The 26,605-nt window shown below is 40.6% G+C and overlaps 1 protein-coding gene across 1 annotated transcript in view; it reads left to right on the top strand.

The window, feature by feature from the left end:
- Nucleotides 1-3,571: 3,571 nt before the first annotated feature.
- The window catches only part of SLC27A6 (solute carrier family 27 member 6), a 62,986-nt gene continuing 39,952 nt past the window's right edge, over nt 3,572-26,605 (top strand). Inside the window, exons 1-4 of the mRNA XM_036279624.1 lie at nt 3,572-4,235; nt 8,564-8,767; nt 20,085-20,243; nt 21,795-21,919. Coding sequence (XP_036135517.1) covers nt 3,704-4,235; nt 8,564-8,767; nt 20,085-20,243; nt 21,795-21,919 — 1,020 coding nt within the window. The 5' untranslated portion in view covers nt 3,572-3,703. The remainder of the gene's footprint in view (nt 4,236-8,563; nt 8,768-20,084; nt 20,244-21,794; nt 21,920-26,605) is intronic.

Here is a 26,605-nt window from a genome sequence, read left to right on the forward strand (position 1 = left end):
TTTCTATCTCTCTCTCCCTCTCCCTTCGTCTCTCTCTAAACCAATAAAGGAAAAAAGAGAAAAACATAAAATTTCTATATTTTCTAAAGAGGAACCTAAGAACTACTGCACTGTCCCTGATCAAATGTCTAGACTATTTTCATATTTTTATTTATCTTTATTTGTGTTAAATGATGAATTTACTCACTTGCAACTGACTTATTGTTTTTCTCCCATTTTGCAATAATTGAAAATTATAATTAATAATTATACCTATTTACTCAGTTGTCTTTGGCACTGTTTGAAAATGAATACAAAATTTCTGGAAAAGATAGGAACAGACACATGGGTAGATGTTGGAATACACACAATGCACACATCCCAAGATTTTCATATTTCTTCTTTCATGGTAAGATTTCAGACACAAATTGGTCTTGGTAAATATAAATTTTGGCAACATATGCTTGTAGTTCTCCCAATAAGTTAAGCTGTCTCACATTTATGGTGCCAAATATATTCTCAAGTCACATCGGTAGTTGCTGAAAATTTAGTTCCATGCCTTGGGGTGGTGTTAGCAGGTTCATGATCAGAAAAGTAAATGCAACACAATGAGTTTTTCATGAAGTTAATTTTATTTATTTTGAAATATAGCCCTTTATTATGGTAATACTCCCTTCCTTCTTTTTAATGTTGAAATAAATCCTCCCTTTATGAAACAATGGTTACAGTAGATGGTAATTGTTTTAATGTGTGCTTAGTGTTTCTAATTTAACTAAATAAAAAGATGGAACTCTTGTTTCTTTGCTCATTTCCTTCCACTAGAGGAGGTCAGATGAACTTGGATTACAAAGCTAAAGTCTGAGACCAGCTGCTCCATATTCTGTTCTCTGCTTCAAACGTTTTCTAGGAGGTGACCGAATCAAACTGTTGGTGGCGAGGACAGTACCGGGTATTAGACAGGTGGGTCAGACCGGACCTGGGTTTAGCAACCTCAGTACTTGAATTCTGGTTAGGAAGGAATCAGAGCCAAGACTCAAACTATAAGAGAAAGTTTATTTAGATTAGAAAGTCACAGAGGTAGAAGTGAGCATAGAAGAAATGGATTCAAGAAACAAATTACAGAGGCAAAAGAAGGGCCCTTGGAGCTCAGGAGAGAGGAGGCTCAAGGTAAGGGCCTTGGAGGGAAAGATGAGAGGGACGACTGGAAAGGCATAGGCAAACTCCCCCGAGAGAGAGCAGCGGGTCCTTCATCCTAGGGGCTTTTAAGAGTGGGGATTTTAGGGGAGGCGGGGGGGGGGGGGGGGGGGGGGGGGGGATCTCAGTAGAATGTTCATCAGCTTTTCAGGTATGTCCTTTCAGGTCCTGGTATCCACTGATTGGTTGGCGATAGGGGAGGGGATCATTAGTCAATGGTCCTGAGGTCAGCCCTGGTATCACCTGTCGTGTTTTGCTGCTTTTCTGGTACTGGAGCTGAAATACAACTGAGGCCTAGATGTATTTATTTGATGCAGGTCAGAACCTCATTGTCCTGGGAGCTTAATACTTAAGGGCTATTCTCTGGCCCCCTTGTTCCCCCTCTAAGGAGGTCTACCACATGACTAGTGACATGCCAGGGCGGGAAAGGTCAGGGGAAGGTCGGAACCACATGACCATTGATATGCTAGGGGAGGAACAGTTAACCCTGGGACGAGCTCCTTATTTTCCGTTTTGCCCATGGCTAAGCTCCTGGGGCTGTTCACCTGGTGACCTTCTGCACCTGGCCTGTGGTCCTTGCCCCAAGACTAGAGTGAAAAGGAGAGAATTTCAAAAACGCTTTTGAAATTGTAAATCGATTTCCCCAGTTTTAAACTACTTGATACTAATCCTTTTTCTTTTAATAAAATATGTTTCTGAATTGAAAAGACCAGCGCTTCTGAGTAAATCTAGGAAGTATTTCTTCATCTACATAAGAGGATTTAAAGAGTGTGTCTTCTGGGTTCTTCACTGTGACTACAAGTAATCATTTGCAGACATCTGTCCATGGAGTTCTCAGTTTTTTTCTTTATTAGAAAAATCTGAGGTTAGCTAGAACCCAGTTGCAAAACATAAGACAGAAGAAACAGAAGCCTGATAATGTGAGGCAATGCTTAATCATGTCAGCGCACACAATTAAGCGTTTATATCCACTTCTTCAAAACAGAGAGCCGAGATTAGTATCGGCAAGGGAAAAAAAACGTAATTAAATGCCCCTCAGTGTTTCTGTCTTTAGTAACATTTGATCAGTGCATAAAATTTTATTATTCGTTTAATTCCCTGCTCCCTCTCCACTTCCTTCTCCCTCCTTTAGAACCCTTAGTTTGGAGTCAGAACTTTTTAAATGATCTAACTGTAGAGTGTTTTCTAATTTTTAAGGACTGAGAATAGTTAGCATTTTATACGTTTTAAAAAAAATATGGATGTAGATATGAACTTAAGCTCCTGCATCAATCAATATTTTTGGAAATTTTGTGAAAAGCACTGTGGAGACACTCTAAGCACTGAATTTCAATATAGATGTCAATACCAACCTATTAGTATGATCTTTCAAGAATACTTTTTGTAGAACAAACCAATTTTGTGGTGTTTTATGAATTCAAATATTCCTTGACTGTCCAATACCTCTCTCCTCTCTCCCTCCCTCTCCCTCCCCCCCTCTCCTCCTTCCCTCCCTCTCCCTCTCTTTCTGCAGTTTTGTTTTCTGTGATTGTCCCCCTCTCCTCTCCAGCCTCTAGCTTACTTCCCTTAATTCTTTATTGATTTAATTAAATGAACAGCCCCGACCCAATTCCAGCAGCCTGGTTCTCCGCCCGTTGCCATGTCCTCTGGCTTCCCCTCCACGGGACTGTCCGGTTCCCGCCAGCCGGGTGGCAGGAGGAGCGCAGAGGGAGGAGCTGACGAGGGGGAACCCGAGCGCTCCCAGCCCCGAGGAGTCAGAGCTGGGTTGGCCGGGAAGCGGGAGGTAGGCGGACGACACCCCCGCCGCAGGCCAGAAAGGCGATAAACCAGCCCCCGAGGCACTGGGAGGGGAGCCGCGACCCGAACAGGAGGCACTGCCTTACGGCGGGCGCGGTGCTCACCTGGCAGCCGGTCACCCAGACCCGGTGTGCCCGAGGGGAGCTCGGAGCGCTGCGAGGGGGGCGCTCCAGAGCCGGGATACAACACGCCTTGGGGACACACATCCGACGGTGGAGTGGCCCCGAAACCCTCAGCGGATTCTGGCGTGTCAAGACCGAAGTCTGCGATTTCTCAGCGGTCGCCACTAGTTTCTCCAGGTTCCAATTCAGCCTCCAAGTCGCAGTCCCTGGACAAACTACTCCGAGGAGAGCAGCTGCCCGGACTTGCTTCTGAGGTGGTGGGCTTGCTTAGGGCCCAGGGGCGCCGGGGACGGGCGCAGCCCGCCCGAGGAGAGGGCGGGACAGTGCGGAGAGCCCGCCGTCGGGGCTGCCGCGGCGAGGGCGTGGCGCGGGGCTCCCGGACTCCCACGCCCCTGCGGCTCCAGCGTTGATTTCGCCCGAATTCCCTGCTCTCTACGCAGCCACTAGGTGTCTCAAGACTTTTTCCAGGCATCCCCTCCTCTGGACAAGCCTCTCTTTGCAAACTTCGGATTTTGTTTAGCAAGCCACCGCACCTTCGCCTGCCCCGAAGGCCGGCAAGAACCGCAGGTGCCGCTAATACTCCAGAGCGCTGAGGACCAGCCTGGAAGAGAATGACACTGGCAGGGCTGGGATCAGCGTGGCCTTCGGGACCTGTGGCCCCCAAGCTCCTGTCGTGGATATCAGGACTAGGGGCTGGAATAGTCCTACTGCACTTTGTGCAGAGACTCCTGTTCCCGTACTTCTGGGCCGACTTCTGGTTCCTGCTGAAGGTGGTATGCTGTGGGGTTCAGATGGAGCTGTACAGTCGGAAAGGGAAGCTGGTCACTGTCCTGGATAAATTTCTGGTACATGCCAAGAAGCAGCCCCAGAAACCGTTCATCATCTATGAGGGAGACATCTACACCTATGAGGATGTGGACAAAAGGAGCAGCAGAGTGGCCCATGTCTTCCTGAACCATTCCACACTGAAAACGGGGGACACTGTGGCTTTGCTCATGAGCAATGAGCCGGACTTTGTTCACGTGTGGTTTGGCCTGGCGAAGCTGGGCTGCGTGGTGGCCTTCCTCAACTCCAACATTCGCTCCAACTCGCTCCTGCACTGCATCCGCAGCTGTGAGCCTAGGGCCCTCGTGGTGGGCGCAGGTAGAGTATGGGGGTTCTCTGCCACAGAATGTCAGCCCTGCCTGTTCTCCACACACCACCCTCTTTTTGTTAGAACAGTGCACAAGTAATATGTTGGGTGTGTGATGAAGTGTGCATGTTACAAAATGATTTACAATCCCACCACTGGTGGTTTAATATTCCCTCTCTCACTCGGATCACTTACTCTGTTGTAGATTAGTAAATATCAAGACCATTTAGGAAAACTTAGAAATCTCTGCTTCTAACTATTTTGGGAAGAGGACAATTTTACTGCTGTCTATTATAGCTTCATTGAGTGCAAGAACACAGAGACTTAGAACTCGCTCAGTTCTAGATTTTGTCATATCTGACAAAAGTATTTGATGAGAAGGAAAGTTGTCTTGATTTCATTGTGGAATACCTACCTGCCTTGAATAGTAACACTATCAAGGTAGACTACATTCACAAGACAAATATTTTTCATCTTAAGTGCATGAATTCCTATCTTCAAGTCTACTCCTATTTTGCCCTGCCTGCAAGCTAGGATTTGCCTGGGAGGTTGGACACCACCCCCCACACAGTGGGTGGTTCTTGGCAGTCTCTAGGCGTCTTTCTTTCTCTTCCCCTGCCCCCATCTGCACATCATTTCTTTTTTTCTTTTTTTTTTTTAGAAAAATGGCAAGCACAGTTTATTTTTAACTTTTTCTTTTTTATTGAATTTATTGGGGTGACATTGGTTAACAAAAGTATATAAGTTTCGGGTGTACAATTCTATAATACATCATCTGTATATTGTATTGTGTGTTCACCCCCCCAAGTCAAGTCTCCTTCCATCACCATTTATCCTCCCTTTGCCCTTTTCTACCTCCCCCACCCCCCTTTCCCTCTGGTAATCACCCACCCTACTGTTGTCTGTGTCCATGAGTTTTGGGGTTTTTGTTTGTCTGTTTGTTTTTGCTTAATCCCTTAACCTTTTTCACCCAGCCCCACAACTCCCCTCCCCTCTGACAGCTGTCAGTCTGTTCTCTATCTACAAGTCTGTTTCTATTTTGTTTGTTCCTTTATTTTGTTTATTAGATTCCACATATGCATGAAATCATATGATACCTGTCGTTCTCTGACTGGTTTATTTCCCTCAGCATATTAATCACCAGGTCCATCCATGTAGTCTCAAAGAGTAAGATTTCCTAATTTCTTACAACTAAATAGTATTTCATTGTGTAAATGTACCACAGCTTTCTTTCTTTCAGTAAGTTCTAACCTTCTTTCTTCTCTCCTTGGATTCGGGCTTTGGATATGCATGTTGACACTGAACTAAGAAGAAAAGCCTTTGGTTGAGTGCCTCATCACCAAAGAACCTAGGAAGATGGATTGCATTACAAAGTAAAATTGGAGCCCATGAAAAAATGATACTTATTTTCTGAACTGTAGCAATAAGTAGGATAAATGAGTCACACAATTTTGATAACATAGTGAAACAACATTTACCACTTGTGCAGGGGCAAGTGATAATGGGAATGAAGCAGGAAAAAAAAAATCACAGGTCATCTCTGGATATACTCTGATGTAGTCCATTTCCCATATTACTGATCATTCTAATCTAGATTGCAGTTTCTGGAGCAAATCCAAACCTCAAATTGAGCTAAAAGTTGATAAAGCCATAAATTCCCTTTAGAAAAGCAAACTAAGAGGGCCACAGTATCCCTGAAAAGATTTGAAGCCATGATGTCAAGGCCAACCTGAGAAACATCCTATAGACAGTCTTCTGAGGGCCTCTTAACATGCCTGGTTACCTCTCAAAACAGAGTATTCAAACTCTGCTGTTGACTGAGTTGTTGCTTAATTAAGACCAATTAATTTTGCTGTTTGACTTGTGCCTGCTTTTCCTTTGTTAGTAACTAATTTCATTGTTTCCTTGTTTTTGTTTTGAACACTAACAGTCACTATACACACACACACACACACACACACACATACACATACACATACACATACACATACACATACACATACACATACACATACACATACACATACATAAAAGCCTCTTTGGGATGTTGGAGTTTTAAGCCAGAACCATTTAGTCAATTTGTTCAGTAAGTGGGTAGCTGGAGAAATCAACCTTAAATCTAACTAATGGTCCTTTTTAGCATACTTCCAAAATATATAAACTACATATGTTTTTCAAAGATGGGACAATTCTATTTTGATTAATTACTTGATATTTTTTGTAAGACATAGCTTAGATTATAGTCACCTTTCTGTGTTTGAAGCTCTTTGCTCTGAAGTACTGTAATCTTGGCATCTTGAGTCTAATCAGTGAACAATATATACATATAGTTTTTAGAATATGTATCAAAGGTCTTAGATTCTCAATGGATATTTCTGATGGAGATGTACAGTTAAATCATTATATCCCCAGGGAGAGTAACTATATGGAGGTGGAAAAACCAAGCAAGTGGTTTAGACAGAGATAAGCCAGACAAACTTGGATTTCATTAATGGCCTGCCACTTCTTAGCTGTGTGAGCGAACATAAAATCAGCGGCCCTGGCCTCCTTGGCTAAGTTGTAAGATGATGATAATGCCATCTACTTCACAGTGTAATTCTGAAAATTAAATGACATAGTTTTTGTAAAGTGGCTAGCTGGGTACCTGGTATGTACTAACTAGATCCTTGGTGAATTGAAATAATTGCTGTTATTATTACGGAGTCACCCGGGGCTGTCAGACACAGGTGAGGAGCTAGATGGTCACCTCTTCTCTGGCCAAGAAGAGGAGGATTCTCCCATTCATAACCAAAAAGCATGTGGCAAATAGCCCTGTTGGGGTCTGAGTCTTACAAAAATCTCACCTTGGACTTGCCTTTTTAAAAATATATTATTATATACTGATTAGTTGAATTGTGACCTTGTTGTATTGGTTTCCTAGGGCTGCTGTAACAAAGTACCACAACTAGTTGGCTTAAATCAACAGTTCTGGGGGTTAGGAGTTCAGGCTGAAAGTGTCTGCAGGGCTATGCTCCTCACAAGGACCTAAGAAGGAATCTTCGCTTGCCCCTTCCGAGCTTCTTCTGGTGCTTGCTGGTATTCTTTGGCATTTCTCCTGTAACTCCAAAGCCCAGTGGCATCTCTAAATCAACTCACTTACCTCTGGGCTCTGAAATGGTCTCTAACTCATAATGATCACGTGATACCAGAGCGGGCAGGCGATTCTCCAAACATATTGCATTATGGTAAAACTGAACAGTGATAGGCAGATGGCTTTTTGGAATAATGAGCTACTGAGTTGTATTTCAAGGATACTGTTTAATGCATTGTCCTGAATTTAGATTTAAAGCAAAGTATAAAAATAATTTTATTATTGTCTGGCCGGTGTGGCTCAGTGGTTGAGCGTTGACCCTGCACCAAGAGGTCGCTGGTTCCATCCCCGGTCAAGGCACATGCCCAGGTTGTGGGCCAAATCCCCAGTGGAGGGCATGCAGGAGGCGGCCAATGTTCTCTTTCATCGATGTTTCTATGTCTCCTTCCTTCCTCTCTCTCTCAAATCAATAAAGGAAAAAAAATGTTAAATAATAATAATTTTATTTAAAAATTGGAAAAAAAAAAACATAGTATGGATAATGGTGTCTCCAAAATTCAATTTGAATTTGACTATTTGTGTTCATTAAATTAAGTGATGACTAGATTTCCCTTTCAGTTGGTCCTTTTGAAACAGAGTCATAAAATGTCTGATATTATTTATCCAACAGGAAAATGAAATCAGCATTGTATTCACATTTTATCTCTGTTCCAACTCACCAAAGATAACACAAGGTGAATGGTTTAAGGTTTATGTTTTTTTGTTTGTTTGTTTATTTATTTTATCCTCGCCCAAGGATATTTTTCTGTTTATCTTCAGGTAAAGAGAGAGAGAGAGAGACAGGGAAAGAGACAGAAACATCGACCTGAAAGGGACACATCAACTGGTTGCCTCCTGCAGGACTCCGACCAGGGCCGAGGATGAACCACAACCTAGGCACATGCCCTTGGCCAGAATCGAACCCGGGACGCATTGGTCCACAGGCTGATGCTCTACCGCTGAGCCAAACCAGCCAGGGCTTTTTTTCCTTTATTGATTTTAGAGAGAAAGGAAGGGAGAGGGAGAGAGAGATAGAAACATCAATGGGAGAGAGCATCGATTGGCCGCCTCTGCATGCTCCCCACTGGGGATCGGGCCCACAACCTGGGCATGTGTTCTGGAATCGAACCGGCGACCTCTTGGTTCATAGGTCGATGCTCAACCACTAAGCCACACGGGCCAGGCGAGGTTTATGTTTTGTTTACCTATTCCTAATCCTTTGGTTTTTAGATTTGCTTGAAGCTATAGAAGAAATCCTTCCCGGCCTCCCAGAAGATATCAGTGTGTGGGGGTTAAAAGATTCAGTTCCACAAGGTGTCATTTCACTCAAAGGAAAACTGAGCACAGCATCTGACAAGCCGGTGCCAAGCAGCCACCACGTTGCCTCAAACCTCAAGTCTCCTTATCTTTATATCTTTACCTCTGGAACCACAGGTATGATTCATTTTTAAGACCTAAAAAGAAAGCAAGTGTTGGGCCTATTTCTGCCATGAGCAAGGGCATTGACTTTAACTTGGGAAGTCACCGCTTTCACTTACTCAGCCAACTGTCTACGAGTTTAATAGAGCAAAGGACAGTCTAGACTTGGCCAGCTTCTTTGGCAAGATCTTTGCTAGCTTCTCTGTTCCTTAGATTCCTGATATATAAAATGAAGAGATTAGTTTAAATAGTTTCTAATTATTCCCTGGCCAGTTTGGCTCAGCGGTTAGAGCGTCGGCCTGCGGTCTGGAGAGACCCGGGTTCAGTTCCCGCTAAGGGCACGTATCTCAGTTGCAGTTTGTCCCCGGCCCTGGTTGGTCGTGCGGGTGGCAGCCACTCGATGTGTCCCTTCACGTCGGTGTTTCTCTCTCTCTCCCTCCCACTCTATCTGTACAAAAAATGGAAAATTATCCTCGGGTGAGGATAAAAAAAAAAAAAAGTTTCTAATTATCTTGCTGGATTGACAAAAAAAAACATTAGTGTATTTTAAAACAGTTTTTTATATTTTATGCAAAAAGTTAAATCCTAAACACAATTCAGCTATAGCTGCAATTTAAGCTCCTGTAGCTGGTTCTTCTGACTTTCCTTACAGTCATTGGAACATGTGACAAACAAGAAGTCTTGAAGTCATTGCAGGTTTGGCAGAAAATATAAAATAGAATCAAGCAACTAAACTTTCCCATTTTTAGGTAAACAGTAACAACATACACACATCAAAAATATAATGAAACTGCCTAAGAATTCAAAAGAAATGTTAAATTTAATTGATTCTTAGGAAAAATGGAATGGTATTTCGAAGGCCAAAGAGACTTTTGTAGTTAGTTTGAAGGTGAATGAGTGTTCGAATGAGATATTAAAAATACTCTGTTACTGATTTCTTGTGCACAGGTAGTATTGTAAGCAAAGCTACTGTTGCATAAGTAAAGATTTGTTACATTTTTCTTTTTTTTTTCCTTTTCTCTTTCCCTCCCTTCTCTTCTTCCTTCCTTTCTTCCTTTCCTTTTTTATTTCTATATTTTTATTTGGAGCCTAACAATGATCTCTTTGAAACTAGGGAGCAGACTATATTGTTTACTATGTTTACAACAGCTTATCAATTCTAGAAATGATAAAGTTTGAAACATTTCAGCAGAAGGTAATTAACCAGTTTATCTTTATGACTCTTCTCTTGTGAAAAATAGAAAGTGACTCTGGTCTTTAACACAATCTTCATCACTCGCCTCCTTGACAGCCTCCTCCCAGCCTGAAGAGTACAGGCTGGAGCAGACGACTGCCAGCTTTTGCTCTTTAAGATGAAAGCCAGGGTGTTTTATACATTTGCACAACAGGCTGAAAGCAAAAGCACTACTATTTTTTTCATTTGATATTTATTTGTATTGAAATTATACCGCACAGAGGTGAAAAACTCTAATCATTTTAGAAGTTTTCAAGAAAAGCATCCTGCTTATGTCTCCTTCCCCAAACCAACTACATTTAGTACTTTGGGATCACCTCCACATGTCTAAATAGAGTCGGTATCTTACTAGACACCTAACAGATACATACTAAAAAGTATCTACTGATTTCCACATAGGAAGATGAGGATTTCGTCTTCTTTTATCATCACTCTGTTCTTCCACTCATTTCTTTCTTGTGTAGGCACCTTCTCTCCCCAGCATCTCACTAATATTGTTTCGTCGTAAATGTTGACTTGATTGGTATCAGTATCATAACTTAGTAAATACTATTTCTAGCTGAGCTCTACATTGTAACAAAAGTATATTTATTTTCTTTCACATAAAACTCCCTCCAACCTGGAATTAATCAATGTTTTTGTTTGCTTAGTTTCCCCTACACTTCTAACTAGTTAGTACTCAACTCTTTGTCAAAAAGGTAACTCATCCTTGCAATGGAAAAGTTAGCCTATATTTTTTCAAGCCCATGTGTTTGGGCTCTTTCTCAGAGCCTCCTTCTCTCTATTTCAGTCTTTACCAGTTACTCTCTTATAGTCCTGAGTTCATTCTTCCCCATCTTCCTGGGAATTCCCTTAGACTCTTTTCTTTTCTCTGATCCCCTACTTCCTAGATTCTGGTGCTTATTCCTAGATCCTAAGTTTGTTTTCTGGTTTACTTTTCCTTTTATCATTGCCCCGCTTTGAGTAGCTGTCTGATAAAGAGCATTTAGGAGGTAAGTTCAAGTCCTCACATGTTTGAAGATGTCTTTTTTTCCCCCACCCTTACACTTATTTGCTTAGAATTTTACGTTAGAAATGATTTTTGTGCAGGAGTTTGAAGATGTGCTCTATTATTTTCTGACTTTCAGTATACAGATTGAGAAGCCTTTCTGGTTCTTTATTCTTTATATGCAAACTAGTAATCTTTTTTTTTTTAATCCTCACCTGAGGACATTTTTTGCATTTATCTTCAGAAGGAGTGGGAGGGAGAGATGGGGGGTGGGGGAAGAGAGAGAGAGAAACATCGATGTGAGAGAGACACATCGATTGGTTGCCACCCACACAAACCCAACAGGGCCGGGGACAAACCGTAACCAAGGTACATGCCCTTAGCAGGAACCGAACCCAGGACCCTCCGGTCCACAGGCCGACACTCTAACCGCTGAGCCAAACCAGCCAGGGCCAAACTAGTATTCTTTATCTTTCTTTTGGAGGATTGTTAGAATCTTTTATGAGTTTTCATTAGTCTGTAACATCATGATGACTTATACTGGGACTGGTGTTATTCATCCATTGTGCTGGGAAATGTGTAGGCCTTCCTTTTTTTTTAAATTTATCTTTATTGTTGAATGTATTACAGATGTTCCTCATTTTTCCTGAAGGCCTTCTTAGTCGAAACTCATGTCTTGCAATGCTAGTTACTTAAAAAAAAAATTTTTTTATTCTATATTCCTTTCCCTTTCTTTTTTTATGTCTCCTCATTCCCTTTCTCTGTTACATTCTCTTGTTTGTTTATCCTTTTATCTTTGAACTCTAATTTTTTGAAGATTGGCCTTCCTGGACTGAGTTATTTTCTATTTTTTTCTGTCCCATTTTCCTTCTCTTATCTTTTGATTTACTTTTTCAGAGATTTATCTTCCAACCCTTTTGCTCTCTGAATATTCCTCTATTTGTTATATTTGTATTATTGATATTTTATAGTCTCATATCACTCGGAATATTAACTATAATAATTTTTTGAAGATTTCTCCTTTCTACTTTGTCTTTATTTTTTCAGCATCCTTTTGTTTTTGGTTTGTTTTGATCTCTAACCTTCACCTTAGAGGATTTCCTCAAATATCTGATGACTTTTGGCTGACAGTTAATATTTAAATACAGTACCAAAACCTACGCACACACACACAAACACAGCACATCCTGACTGGATGAGCTGTGTGTGCCTGAGTGAGACTTGTGGACTGGTTGGTCTCATTGTCCAGGACACTTTGTCGGGGGATTCATGACTGTCAGTGTCTTTCAGTTTTTACTTGTGAGTTATTCAGATTCTGCAGACGAGGGTCTGGAAGGGTAAAGCTAGTCAAGTGTTCAAAGGGAGCTGGAGGAGTGTGCAGACTTTCCCTGGTCCCCCTGTCTGTCCAGCTCTCTTCCTCCTGCTGTATCCAGAGTCATCTTTTCCAGGAATAAATTTCAGATCTACCAGTGTAGAAGAAGCAATCTGGAGCTGTAGTTTTGTTTTATATTTTTTGCATTTTAAAACAAGTATCAAAAGCATGTATTGACATATTTGCAGAATTAGTTTGTGAATGATCTTATTATACAGAGAAAGTTATACAAATATCTTCTTTTAGTTTAAAGTCCTGAGCCCCAGGAGGTCTTGTTGAGAGCAGAAAAGAGCAACATACAGAATTAGGCATGCAGACAGTGCCATGCTTTATGGATACAAAGCTGTCAACGAGTGTAATAAAATCCCGTTGAGCCTCAGTAAGGATTCAATTAACAATTTTTATAAAAAGCATTTTTCTCTTTCTCTCTCTCTAATATAAACTGATATTTGCAACTCAAAACCCAGAGCTGAATTAAGTAATTGTAATGGCAATAAAATTTATATTAGTGTGCTATTTAATATAGTAATAATCACTTGATTTTTGTAAGCAAAATTTTTTTTATAACATTGATAATGAAGAAGGTGTTAGTGCAAGTTAGGAAGTGATACAGTGAAGTGAAACTTTGAAAAGTTTCATGATGGGAGTAGAACCTGCTCATAGGCCCTTTCGGCAGGTTATAAGGGAGCCCTTTGGATGATATTGAATATTTTCTAGCCACCCTTACTACTGCCAAGTTCTGTTTGCCCAAGGTCTCAAAAATATTATATTCTGGGACCCAGGAAAAAATTCAGAGTGTCTCTGAATAAGAAAGGAATTGAGGTCAGTTTTCATATATTTATGTCTGTTTGACCTACAAGATTGTGTGATGTCTTAATGATCGAGGAGTGAGAGTTATATAGATTACCTTCTCTATGTCAATGTAAATTTCATCATAAACAGAACTTCTATAAAGCTCCCGGTTTGTAGTTCCATAATTATCTTCTATTCTATGAGGCACCTGGTAAGCAACTTTCTGAGCCTTTGAAGGGCTCTTTGGGGGCAATTCAGCTTTCTTCAAGGCTTCATCTTCGTTCTCAGCTTTTTGTTGTTGTTGTGACAGATATTTCTCCTTTTTTACCCCATTGACACCCTCCTCCCCACGCCCCCCCCACCCAGTCCCCAGCTTTGTTGTCCATGTCCATTGGTTATGCATACATACATATAAGTTCTGTGGTTTATCTCTTCCCTCCCCCCACCACCCCCACTTCTGAGGGTTGTCAGACTGTACCCTACTTCCACGTCTCTGGGTTTACCCTATTCCTAAGACTGTTATGTTCATTATATTACACAAATAAGTGAGATCATGTGGTATTAGTCTGTTTCTGCTTGGATTGTTTTGCTTAGGATAATGCTTTCTAGGTCCCTCTATGTCGTTTCAAAGGATAAGAGATCTTTCTTTCTTACAGCTGCATAGTACTCCATTGTGTATATGTACCACAGCTTTTTTATCCATTCGTCTACTGATGGACACTTGGGATGTTTCCAGATCTTAGCTATTGTAAATTTTGCTGCTATGAACATGGGGGTACATATATTCTTTCTGATTGGTGTTTCAGGCTTCTTAGGGTGTATTCCTAGAAGTGGGATCACTGGGTCAAATGGCAGTTCAATTTTTAATTTTTTGAGGAAACACTATACTGTTTTCCATAGTGGCTGCACCAGTGCATTCCCACCAGCAGTGCACTAGAGTTCCTTTTTCTCTACACCCTAGCCAACACTTGTTGTTTGATGACTTGTTCATGGTGGCCATTCTGACAGGTGTGAGGTGATACCTCATTGTGGTTTTAATTTGCAACTCTTAGATGATTAGTGATGTTGAGCATTTCTTCATATGTCTCTTGGCCATTTGTATGTCCTGTTTGAAGAGGTGTCTATTCAGATCCTCTGCCCATTTTTTAATTGGGTTCTTTGTCTTCCTTTTGCTGAGTTGTACAAGTACTCTGTATATTTTGGAAATTAACCCCTTGTCTGATGTATCATTGACAATGATGCTCTCCCATACAGTGGGTTGCCTTTCCATTTTGATGGTGGTTTCTTTTGCTGTGCAGAAGCTTTTGAGTTTGATGTAATCCCATGTGTTCATTTTTTCCTTTGTTTCTGTTGCCTTAGGTGATGTATTAGTGAAAATTCTGTTGCGTATGATATCTGAAATTTTGTTGCCTACATTTTCTTCTAGGATTTGTATGGATTCTCGGGTCACATTTAAGTCTTTTATCCATATTAAGTTTATTTTTGTGTATGGTGTAAGTTGATGATCTAGTTTCATTTTTTTGCATGTAGCTGTCCAATTTTCCCAACACCATTTATTAAAGAGGCTGTCTTTACTCCACTGTATGCTCTTGTCACCTTTGTCAAATATTAATTGAGCATAATATCTTGAGTCCATTTCTGGGTTCACTGTTCTCTTCCACTGGTCTATATGCCTGTTCTTGTGCCAGTACCAGGCTGTTTTGATTACAGTAGCTTTGTAGTATAACCTGATATCTGGTATTGTGATCCCATCTACTTTGTCCTTCTTTTTCAAGATTGCTGTGGCTATTCGGGGTCATTTTTGTTTCCATATGAACTTTTGAAGTATTTGTTCTAGTTCTGTGAAGTATGTCGTTGGTATTTTGATGGAGATTGCACTGAATCTATAGATTGCTTTGGGTACTATGCACATTTTAATGATGTTAATTCTTCTAATCCATGAACAAGGTATGTGCTTCTACTTTTCAATATTTTCCTCTATTTCTTTTTTTAATGTCCTGTAGTTATCTGCAAATAGGTCCTTTACTTTTTTGGCTAAGTTTATTCCTAGGTATCTTAATTTTTTTGCTGCAATGGTAAATGGCATTGTTTTTTCAGTGTCTCTTTCTGTGTGTTCATCATTGGTGTATAAGAATGCCGTCGATTTCTTGACGTTAATTTTGTATCCTGCTACTTTGCCAAATTCATTTATTAAGTCTAGTAGATTTCTGATGGAATCTTTAGGGTTTTCTATGTATAATATCATGTCATCTGCAAATAATGAGTTTCACTTCCTCTTTTCCAATTTGGATCCCTTTTATTTTTTCTTCATGACTGATTTCTGTGGCTAAGACTTCCAGTACTGTGTTAAATAAGAGTGGCAAAAGTGGGCATCCCTGTCCTGTTCCTGTTCTTAAGGGAAATGCTTTTAGTTTCTGCCCATTGAATATGATGTTGGTTGTAGTTCTTTCATATATGGCCTTTATTATGTCGAGATATGATCCCTCTATTCCCAGATTGCTAAGCGTTTTTATCAGAAATGGATGCTAGATTTTGTCAAATGCTTTTCAGCATCTATTGATATGATCATGTGGTTTTTATTCTTCACTTTATTTATGTGGTGTATCACATTTATTGGTTTGGGAATATTGTACCAGCCTTGCATCCCTGGGATGAATCCCACTTGGTCATGGTGAATAATTTTTTTGATGTATTGCTGGATCCAATTTGCTAGTATTTTGTTCAGGATTTTTGCGTCTATGTTCATCAGAGATACTGGCCTGTAGTTTTCTTTCTTTGCAGTGTCTTTTTCTGGTTTTGGAATTAGAATTATGCTGGCCTCATAGAACGTGTTTGGAAGTCTTCCTTCATCTTGAATTTTTTGAAATAGTTTGAGGAGAATGGGTGTTAGTTCTTTTTTATTATTATTTTTTTTTATTTTATTTTTTTATCCTCACCCAAGGATATTTTTCCATTTTTTGTACAGATAGAGTGGGAGGGAGAGAGAGGAAGGAGAGAGAGAGAGAAACATCGACGTGAAGGGACACATCGAGTGGCTGCCACCCGCACGACCAACCAGGGCCAGGGACAAACTGCAACCGAAGTACGTGCCCTTAGCGGGAACCGAACCCGGGTCTCTCTGGACCGCAGGCCGACACTCTAACCGCTGAGCCAAACTGGCCAGGGCTGTTAGTTCTTTTTTAAATGTTCGGTAAAACTCCCCCGTGAAGCCAACTGAGCCTGGGCTTTTGTTTTCTGGAAGTCTTGATCACCTCTTCAATTTCCTTTGTTGTTATTGGGCTGTTCAAGTTTTCTATCTCTTCCCGGTCCAGTTGTGGAAAGCTGTGTGTTTCTAGAAATTTGTCCATTTCGCTTAGATTGTCGAATTTGTTGCCATATAATTGTTCATAGTAGTTGGTAATGATCCTTTTTATTACTGTGGTGTCAGTTGTTATTTCTCCTCTTTCATTTCTGATTTTGTGTATTTGGGTTCTCTCTCTTTGTTTCTTGGTGAGTCTAGCTAAGGGGCCATCAATCTTTCTTTCCGAAAAACCAACTCTTTGTTTCATTGATCCTTTGAATTGTTTTTTTGGACTCTATGTCATTTATTTCTGCTCGGATCTTTAATATTTCCTTCCTTCTACTTGCTCTGGGGTTTTCTTTTTGTTTGCTTTCTAGTTCTTTAAGTTGTGAGGTTAGATAGTCTATTAGAGATTTTTCTTGTCTCTTGAGGTAAGCCTGTAGTGCTATGTACTTCCCTCTCAGAACTTCTTTTGCTGCATCCCATAGATGTTGTATTGTATTGTGTTTATTTTCATTGGTTTCCAGGAATTTTTTTTTTTTTTTTTTGGTACATGCCCCTAGTGGGAACTGATCCCGGGACTCTCTGTTTTGCAGGCCGACTCTCAGCTGCTAAGTCAAACTGGCCAGGGCTCCAGGAACTTTTTAATTTCTTCCTTGATCGCCTCGGTAACCCATTCATTGTTTAATAACATGCTATTTAGCCTCCATGTGTACCAATGTCATTGCATGTTCTTGTTGCAATTGATATCTAGTTTCATGCCATTGTGATCTGAGAAGATGCTTGATATCATTTCAATCTTCTTGAACTTGTAGAGATTTAGTTTATGTCCTAACATGTGGTCTATCTTTGAGAATGTCCCAAGTGCACCTGAGAAGAATGTGAATTCTGTAGTTTTGGGTTGTAATTCTGTAGATATCTATTAAATCCATTTGGTCTAGTGCTTCATTTAGAGTCTCTGTTTCCTTGCTAATTTTTTGCCTAGAGGATCTATCCAGTGCTGTCAATGGGGTGTTGAGGTCCCCTGCTATGATTGTATTGCTGTTGATTTCTCCTTTGAAGTCCTCCAGAAGATTTTTAATATATTTTGGTGCTCCTATATTGGGTGCATATATGTTTATCAAGGTTATATCTTCCTGTTGGATAGATGCTTTCAATATTATGTAGTGGCCTTCGTTGTATCTAGTTATGGACTTCATTTTGAAATCTATTTTTTCAGATATGAGTATTGGTACCCCAGCTTTTTTTCTTTTCCGTTTGGTTGGAAGGTTTTTTTCCATCCCTTCACTTTCTTTTCTTTTTTTTTTTTATCCTCACCTGAGGACATTTTTCCATTTTTTGTACAGATAGAGTGGGAGGGAGAGAGAGAGAGAGAAACATCGACGTGAAAGGGACACATCGAGTGGCTGCCACCCGCACGACCAACCAGGGCCGGGGACAAACTGCAATCGAAGTACGTGCCCTTAGCGGGAACCGAACCCGGGTCTCTCCGTACCGCAGGCCGACGCTCTAACCGCTGAGCCAAACCGGCCAGGGCTCCATCCCTTCACTTTCAATCTATGTGAGTCTTTTGTTGTGAGGTGGATCTCTTGTAAACAACATATAGATGAGTCATGCTTTCTTATCGAATCAGCTACTCTGTGTCTTTTTATCAGAGCATTCAATCCATTTACATTTAAGGTGATTATTGATATGTACTTATTTATTGCCATTTTTGTTTAGTGTGGTTCTATTTTTCTTCCTATTTCTTCTACTAATTACAGCAGTCCTTTTAACATTTCTTGTAGTGCTGGTTTGGTGCTAATGTATTCTCTTAGCCTTCTTTTTTGTCTGGGAAGCTCTTTATTTGACCTTCTATTTTGAATGATAGCCTTGCTGGGTAGAGTAGTCTTGGATTTAGATCCTTGTTTTTCATGACCTTGATTACTTTGTGCCTTTCCCTTCTGGCCTATAGTGTTTCGGTTGAGAAGTCAGCTGAGAACCTTATGGGGGCTCCTTTGTAGGTAACCTGTTGCATATCTCTTGGTGCTTTTAGAATTCTCTCTTTGTCTTTAATTTGTGGGATTTTAATTACTATGTGTCTTGGTGTGGGCCTATTTGGGTTCTTCTTACTTGTGACTCTCTGTGCTTCTTGAACTTGAATGCCTTCTTCCTTCCCCAAATTAGGGAAGTTTTCTGTCACTATTTCTTCAAATATTTTCTCTAACCCTTGCTCATTTTCTTCTTCTTCAAGGACTCCTATAATGCGAATGTTATTACGTTTTCAGTTGTCCCACAGTTCTCTTAAGCTGTCTTCCTGTTTTTTAATTGTTTTTTCCTTTTGGTTTTCTGATTGATTGATTTTTTTTTTACCCTGTCTTCTAATTCACTGATCCAGTCCTCAGCTTCCTCTACTCTGCTGTTTAGACCTTCCAATGTATTCTTTATTTCTGATATGTCATTCTTCATTTCTTCTTGATGGTTTTTAATTTCCCGTTGGTTGATTTTCAACATTTCTATGTCTTTACTCATGGTGTTGATGTCCTTATTCATACCGTTGAGCTTCCTCAAGATCATGGCTCTGAATTCTAGCTCTGTTAACTTGCTTAACTGCTCGTCATTTATGTCATCTTCGGTAGAGGCCTCTTGTTCTTTCATTTGACATTTGTGTGTCTTTGTTTCACCATTTTAGCTATCACAGTGGACTTTGGAGCCTACCAAATTTTCCTTGTGGGTTTTGGTGTTCTGCTGTTTGTGGCTCCCTCTACTGGATTTGGATGAGCCAGGGAGGACCCACGTTAAACACCACTGTCAAGTCTTATTTTCTTGGTTAGAGTTGCTAGCCCAGGAATGTTTCAGGTATCCTCTTGCTTTTTTCCTGGAGGCTGTTAGTTGCAGTTACTTGAAGAGCCTTGGTTTCTGAGTTGAATGGTAAACTCCCACAGGTGCTCAGAGTAAGGGGTTTCCTGAGTGTAGGGCAGATGCAGGTTGTTAATGAGCCTCAATATGCATTTCAATGGCCCACAGGGTGGGGTTGAATCTCCGAGGGAGGGGCCACTGCCTCTCCCCAGAGCTCTGGGAAGGAGCAAGATGGCCGCTGTCCTATGTGGCTGCAACTCAGCAAGAGCTCTGAGCACTCTCCAAATCCCGAGTGTCCCCACACAGTTCCAGTCCAGTCAGCCCTCCCTCTGGTGCAGCCCAAGGTGAGTGTGGCTGTGGCTATTTTAGCGTCTGTCCTGGCTCTGCATGTGGAGCCACTTGGGAGTGTAACCCTGAGGGCACTGCTTACAGCTAAGGCTGCTGCCCACCGTGGGCTCCTCTCGCACCTCCGCAATCCTACCAGGATCGAGTCAGTCTCCCTGGTTATATGGTCCTCGCAAGCTGCTTTTCTGATGCTTTTTCCCTGATGATTTGTCTTTGTTTTCGTTGTAATTCCAGTTTGGTCCTGGGAGATGGTCTGTGTAGCTTCCAGTCACCACACAGCCATTTTGGAATTCTTCTTTTCAGCTTCTTGAGTGGATGTTGTCAGTGGTCCATCTGATTTTCTAAATTTTGTTGCTGTCATCTCTAATTCCACTTTTTTTTGCCTTGAGGGTCTTTGTTGGCCTTGGTTAGGTAGCCTCAAAGATGTCCAGGAATGACTAGACTTGATTTCTATTACATATGTATTTTTTTATTTTCTTCCAGGTCTACCTAAAGCAGCTGTGATTACTCAGCTGCAGGCTGTAAAGGGTTCTGCTGGACTGTGGGCTTTTGGTTGTACTTCTGATGACATCATTTATATAACCCTTCCTCTGTATCATAGCTCAGGATCTCTCCTGGGAATTGGTGGATGTATTGAGTTAGGTAAGTTTTTATTTTCTGTATGAAAAGTTTTCAAAATGCCTAGTAATTAGAACTTGCGTTTAAAGTTTAAAACTCTACCAGTAGAATTCAGAGTGATTGTGTGCATTTTATGTCATTATATCATTTACTAAATTATACAGTTTATTGAAAGTACACAAGTTCCTGACATACTCAGTGTATTCCTAAAGTGGAAGGAGTGGTGCTCTGGGAATTTGGCTGTTGACTGAGCTTTCTTCTCCTTGTGGCCACTTGTCCATTAGTAGTCTGCCCTGCCTCCTTAAGTGCTGGTAGGAACCAGATAGTGAATGTGGAAGCTGCATAGCTCTTTTTTTTTTTTTTAATCCTCATCCGAGGACATTCCTGCATTTATTTATCTTCAGATAGAGTGAGAGGGAGAGACAGAGGAAGAGAAAGAGAGAAACATCATGCAAGAGAGACACATTGAGTGGTTGCCACCCACACGACCCCAATCAGGGCCGGGGACAAACTGCAGCTGAGGTACGTGCCCTCTTAGTGGGAACCAAACCTGCAGGCCAATGCTCTAACCACTGAGCAAACCAGCCAGGGTGAAGCTGCATAGCTCTTAAGGCTTATCCTTGGAAGTCACATAGATCATTTCACCTGCATATTTTGTTGATCAAAACAAGTCACAATCCAATCCAGTTTCAGAATTTGAGGAGTTGGGAAATAGATCTCATCTCTTGAAGTGAGGAGTGGCAAATTCACATTGCAAAAGTAAGTGCATAATAAGAATCGCTGAGCCCTGGCCGGTTTGGCTCAGTGGTTAGAGCGTCGGCCTGCGGTCCTGAGAGACCTGGGTTCGGTTCCCGCTAAGGGCACGTACTTCGGTTGCAGTTTGTCCCCGGCCCTGGTTGGTCGTGCGGGTGGCAACCATTCGATGTGTCCCTTCACATCGATGTTTCTCTCTCTCTCTCTTCCTCTCTCTCCCTCCCACTCTGTCTGAACAAAAAATGCAAAAATGTTCTCGGGTGAGGATAAAATAAAAAAAATTAAAAAAAAAGAATCGCTGAGGCTATGTTTACACACAATGTATTCAGACACCCAACAAGTCAGTTGGTAGTGCTTATGACATGGTGGATTCGTAAACTTGCTGAGATTATGTGTCCATTACTAACTAGTCCTAAAATAATATATAAATAGAGATCATTTACTACTATTTATATGTCTAAAATACCACAAAGTAATTTTATAGAGTAGCATATCAGTGTCCACAGTAAGTAAAGATGAAGGTCAAATCATTAGGGGTTTTCCGTTGGACATATCTGTGTGGCTCACAATGTTGCTAAATTTAGGTGCTGCAGTCATTAATGGACTTTTCGTTGGCACTATTTTACTAACTACCTTACTCTCAACCTCAGGATATGGACTGTAAGATTAATGTTTTCAAATGAGCTCCATATAAATGGCCACTGATGGATTTTAAAAGCTTTGAAAGTGATTAAGTGTTCTAGACAGAGCAGCATCATGTGTGTTTTATGTTAATTTGGCTCCTGAATTTTTTACCTAGTGCCTCTTTGCCTTTTCTCATAGGAGCTACTTGTGTGTTAAAGAAGAAATTTTCAGCAAGCCAATTTTGGAATGATTGCAAAAAGTATAATGTGACCGTGTTTCAATATATTGGAGAAATTTGTCGCTACCTTTGCAAACAACCGAAGGTAAGAGTAACAATTCTCTTGGAGGAAAAGTAATTCCAGAAAGAAAAAGTATTGAGAGAGAATAATTTTTGTTTGTTATACTCCATCTTCTTCCAGAACATAGTTTAGCTGACTTACACAGATAAAATGATTTACCCCAAGATAAAATGAATATAAAACAAATCAGAGAAAATAAAAGGAGAGCTGTCCAGGAATGTGCTAATAATGTGCTTTGTGTTGTGAAAAAGACCTGAAATCCAGTTCACTTCATGTTTAGACTGATTAAACTTTCTGTATACATAGCATGGATCTGGTTGTGAGATTAGATGCATGCTGTTTACAGAAAACAATTAAATAATCTTTTTAAATGTCGTTTAAAAAAACACGCTGATTATACTTGTTTTTCTGTTTTTTTCTTTTGAATAAGTGATTATATTAGAATATCTTCTTTGTTTGTTTTTGCTTTAAATATACAAAGAAATTTTGCTTTGATTTACACTTGTCTTCCCACTTAAAGCAATCATTTCCATTTAGTTTTGATAAATTGCCCCCTTCTGAAAATAAACAGGCAAAGAGAGTTGCAATAGCCTGAAGTTTGTCTTTATTAGTTTGCTTGCTTTTGTGCTCTCAATAGTATTTTTATTTTCCTGGTCTCATTTTTTATTTCAAGATGCTTATTTTTAAACTGTCTGATTTTCTTAACATTCTTGAGGATACGAAGAAGTGACTCAGTAATCAAATCAATACCAACTCCTTGAAGAATGCTGATAAAGAATGCTTCCCTATAGAGACTGCCTGCCCTTGGCCTCGGAGAAACACCTCTCCTAGGCTAGGGCATCTCTCACTCATCACCTTTGCCATCATCACACCAGCTTAAGGCATGGAAGGTGGGCTGCGATGGGGGGCTGGAATATCGTCTCTGGTTGGCTAAAATAAGGAATCCTTCCTTTACCCACAGCACCGCTGAAACTAGACTGGAGGCATTTAAATAAAACATTAATAAAGATATGGGGTTATGCAAGGAAAATAAACACAGAAAGGAATGTGATACTGGATAATCTTATTTACAAAATGCTTTTATTTATTTTAAGCTTGGAGTGTACCAGGGAGAGACCTCCTGTCTAGCTCCTTCTAGCAGAAGCCATCCTTATTCTTTTTGTCTAGTCAGGAGTGCTTCAAATAGCTATTGATGTCCTAGATCCATGGCCAAGACAGGAAATCCCGGAGAAATGCTTTAGGTTATTTTTATCTTTATTCCTTTCAGGGAGACTTTACCAATGTCAGGATTGTGATTTTACCTGAAGAATGATAATGCCACAACCTGACATATTTTCTCTTCTGGTTTTCATTGTATTCTTTGGTAATATGGTAGCTGGACTAAGTTAATTTAAGGAATCAGTGTCCTCCAGTGAGATAAAAGCCATAGTGCATAGTAGGCACTATCTAATGAACTCCATGTCCTTTCTAACTGTTTCCCAGCCATTCCTATTTTCTCTCAGCCTTTAATACAGTGGTTCTCAACCTGTGGGTCGCGACCCCTTTGGGAGGTCAAACGACCCTTTTACAGAGGTCACCTAAGACCATCGAAAAACACATATTTCCGATGGTGATTCATGACAGTAATAAAATTATAGCTATGAAGTAGCAACGAAAATAATTCCATGGCTGGGGGTCACCACAACATGAGGAACTGTATTAAAGGGTCGCGGCATTAGGAAGGTTGAGAACCACTGCTTTAATAGAAACATTAGCTTTTGCAAGGTCCTTTGCTCACTAAGTAATCATTAAATGGTTGAATACATGCATTTATTATCGTCCTAAAGTTTCACCCTCTTAAATAATGCCACAATTAGTATCTTCATGTAATACAGCCCGTCCAAAGGTCTCAGAAGTGAAGGTAGTCAGTGGACGTGAATAGTTTGGTGATTTTTATAGAATATTTCCAGATTGCGTTTCAAAGTGGTTGACATGATTTAGAATCTCGGCATTGCAAAAATATGCCTGTTACATCGTCTTTAATCATTTAAAAATAGGGTGCTGGGGAATGAGACGCTCCCTCAAGCTTCCTCAGAAGTCCCTGATGGAAGGAGAGCAAGGGAAATAGTCCTCATGGCCCACTTTTTCACATAGGGGGCATGCAACCCAATTTGCCTGGGTTTCTTAATAATATTTTGTTTTAATAAAGAATGCCTTGGGGTTTTATTTAAGAATGGGGAAAAGATTGTTTAACTTTATTTATAATTTTATAGGCTAGAAATAAGCACATTTTAAATTTATTTATTAGGATTACTGGCAAGGTGAGATAGTGTTATGTATTTCTCCTTTATTTTTTTTTTAATCCTCACCCGAGAATATTTTTCTATTTATCTTCAAATAGAGTGGGAGGGAGTGAGAGAGAGAGAGGAACATCGATGTGAGAGGGACACATTGACTGGTTGCCTCCCCCACGACCGAAGCACAACTGAGGTACGTGCCCTCGACTGGAATGGAACCTGCCACTCTATAGTCCACCAGCCAATGCTCCAAACCAGTGAGCCAAACTAGCCACGGCTGTGTTTCCCTTTTTTTTTTTTTTTTTTTTTTTTTATCCTCACCCGAGGATATTTTTTCCATTTTTGGTACAGATAGAATGGGAGGGAGAGAGAGTGAGAAACATCGACCACCGGGGACAAACTGCAACCAAGGTACATGCCCTTAGCGGGAACCGAACCCGGGTCTCTCCGGACCGCAGGCCGATGCTCTAACCGCTGAGCCAAACTGGCCAGGGCTGTGTTTCCCTTTTAAAATGTCTCTTCTGAGTCTATCTCTCTGGTACATAATGTTTTATCGTATCCATTGGAGACGTTATTTCATTTAATAAAGGTATTAATAGTTTGTCATATTTTCTTTTTTTTTTTATTCTTACTTGAGGATATTTTTCCATTTTTTCTTCAGACAGAGTGGGAGGGAGAGAGAGGAAGAGAGAGAGAGAGAGACATCAACGTGAAAGGGACACATCAAGTGGCTGCCTCCTGCACGACCAACCAGGGCCAGGGACAAACTGCAACCGAGATACATGCCCTTAGCGGGAACCAAACCCGGGTCTCTCTGGACCGCAGGCCGACACTCTAACCGCTGAGCCAAACCGGCCAGGGTTGTCATATTTTCTACAAATCTTTTCTCAAGGTGTTTTCCTTTGAAATTTTTTATGAAATGAAATATCTTTTTCACGTCTTTGAAATTGAAATGCACAAATTTTGGGGAAATGAGATAATTTGAGAGACTGAGAATTGAAAAAGAGTTCCTTATTGCTTTAGTTGATTAAATATTTTAATTCTTAGCTAAAGTTCTTTGAAGGAAGGCAGTGTTTGTGAAATAATCTCTTAGTACTTTTAGGGAAATTGGGGAGGAGCAAGGGAAATAAATATAGCTTTGCTCAAAAGAAAATTTAATCATATTTTGGAGCAGAGATATATGTGTTACCTAATCCCCTTTGTCACAGAGCATGGGTACAAGCAGTTCTTGGCATTAAAGGTTGGGAAAAGGAGAGTCATTCTGTTATAACATCTTATCCCTTCAAGATCTTTCTTTCTGTGTCTAATATTCATTCCTTTCGATGAACTTCCAGGAAAAGGAGTAGTTTTTGCTGAACAAAAGTGGATTTGGGCAGGGCCAGAGAGTGAACAAGTGGTGTGGCCCACACCCTCAAAGAATTAAAATTGAATGTCTTATAAGCCATGGTGTAAAGCCCCATAGACATTTATTTAGAATAAATGGTTAAGTAAAAGAAAGCGAAACCACACATTCTCTAAATATATCCAGATTTGTTGTCTATCTCCCGGTAGGTAATATATTCCAAAGGAGACTTGCCTGCAAGCAGAGTCACAGTCTGAGTTGAGTGTTTAAATGTAGTTGCATAAAAACACCCTAGGATTGGCTGCCCCTGGTGAAAAGTCTTTATCCAGCCTTACCCAATCCCAACTTGTTCCTTTCTTTTTTTTTTTTTTAATCCTCACCCGAGGATATTTTTTATTTATCCTCAGATAGAGTGTGTGTGTGTGTTTGAGAGAGAGAGAGAGAGAAACATTGAGACTCCCTGGTCCGCAGGCCAGTGCTCCAACCACTGAGCCAAAACAGCCAGATCTTTTTCTGTTTTTCAAAGCTCCAGTTGCAAAAGTTCCTTTGGCATAAACATTGGATGTTACTTAAACTGCTGGCAGCAGCACTATCCTAACAAAAGCCAAGTAATGGCTCCTCTTAGTCATGGTGCAATGAGGTACTTATTCTCTTCTCCTGAGACTCGGAGAGCAGCTCTTCCCAACTTTTCAGTCTTCCAAGTTTTCTGTGTTACTGAAGCCATACCATACAATATCTGACTGAATCTAGTTTTATATTTTTTTAATTTTTTTTTATTCTCACCCGAGGACATTTTTCCATTTTTTGTTCAGATAGAGTGGGAGGGAGAGAGAGGAAGAGAGAGAGAGAGAGAGAGAGAGAGAGAGAAACATCGACATGAAAGGGACACATTGAGTGGCTGCATGACCAACCAGGGCCGGGGACAAACACCGAACCCGGGTCTCTCGGGACTGTAGGCCAATGCTCTAACCACTGAGCCAAACCGGCCAGGGCTGACTCTAGTTTTATATTTTTTAATATTAATGTTGCAATAAATATGGTAAGTGAGGAAAATGGTGAACTCTAGGCATCAGTGATCTTCTGGGATCACTT

The sequence above is a fragment of the Molossus molossus genome, unplaced genomic scaffold (genome assembly GCF_014108415.1).
Source record: "Molossus molossus isolate mMolMol1 unplaced genomic scaffold, mMolMol1.p scaffold_m16_p_3, whole genome shotgun sequence".
NCBI lineage: Eukaryota > Metazoa > Chordata > Mammalia > Chiroptera > Molossidae > Molossus > Molossus molossus.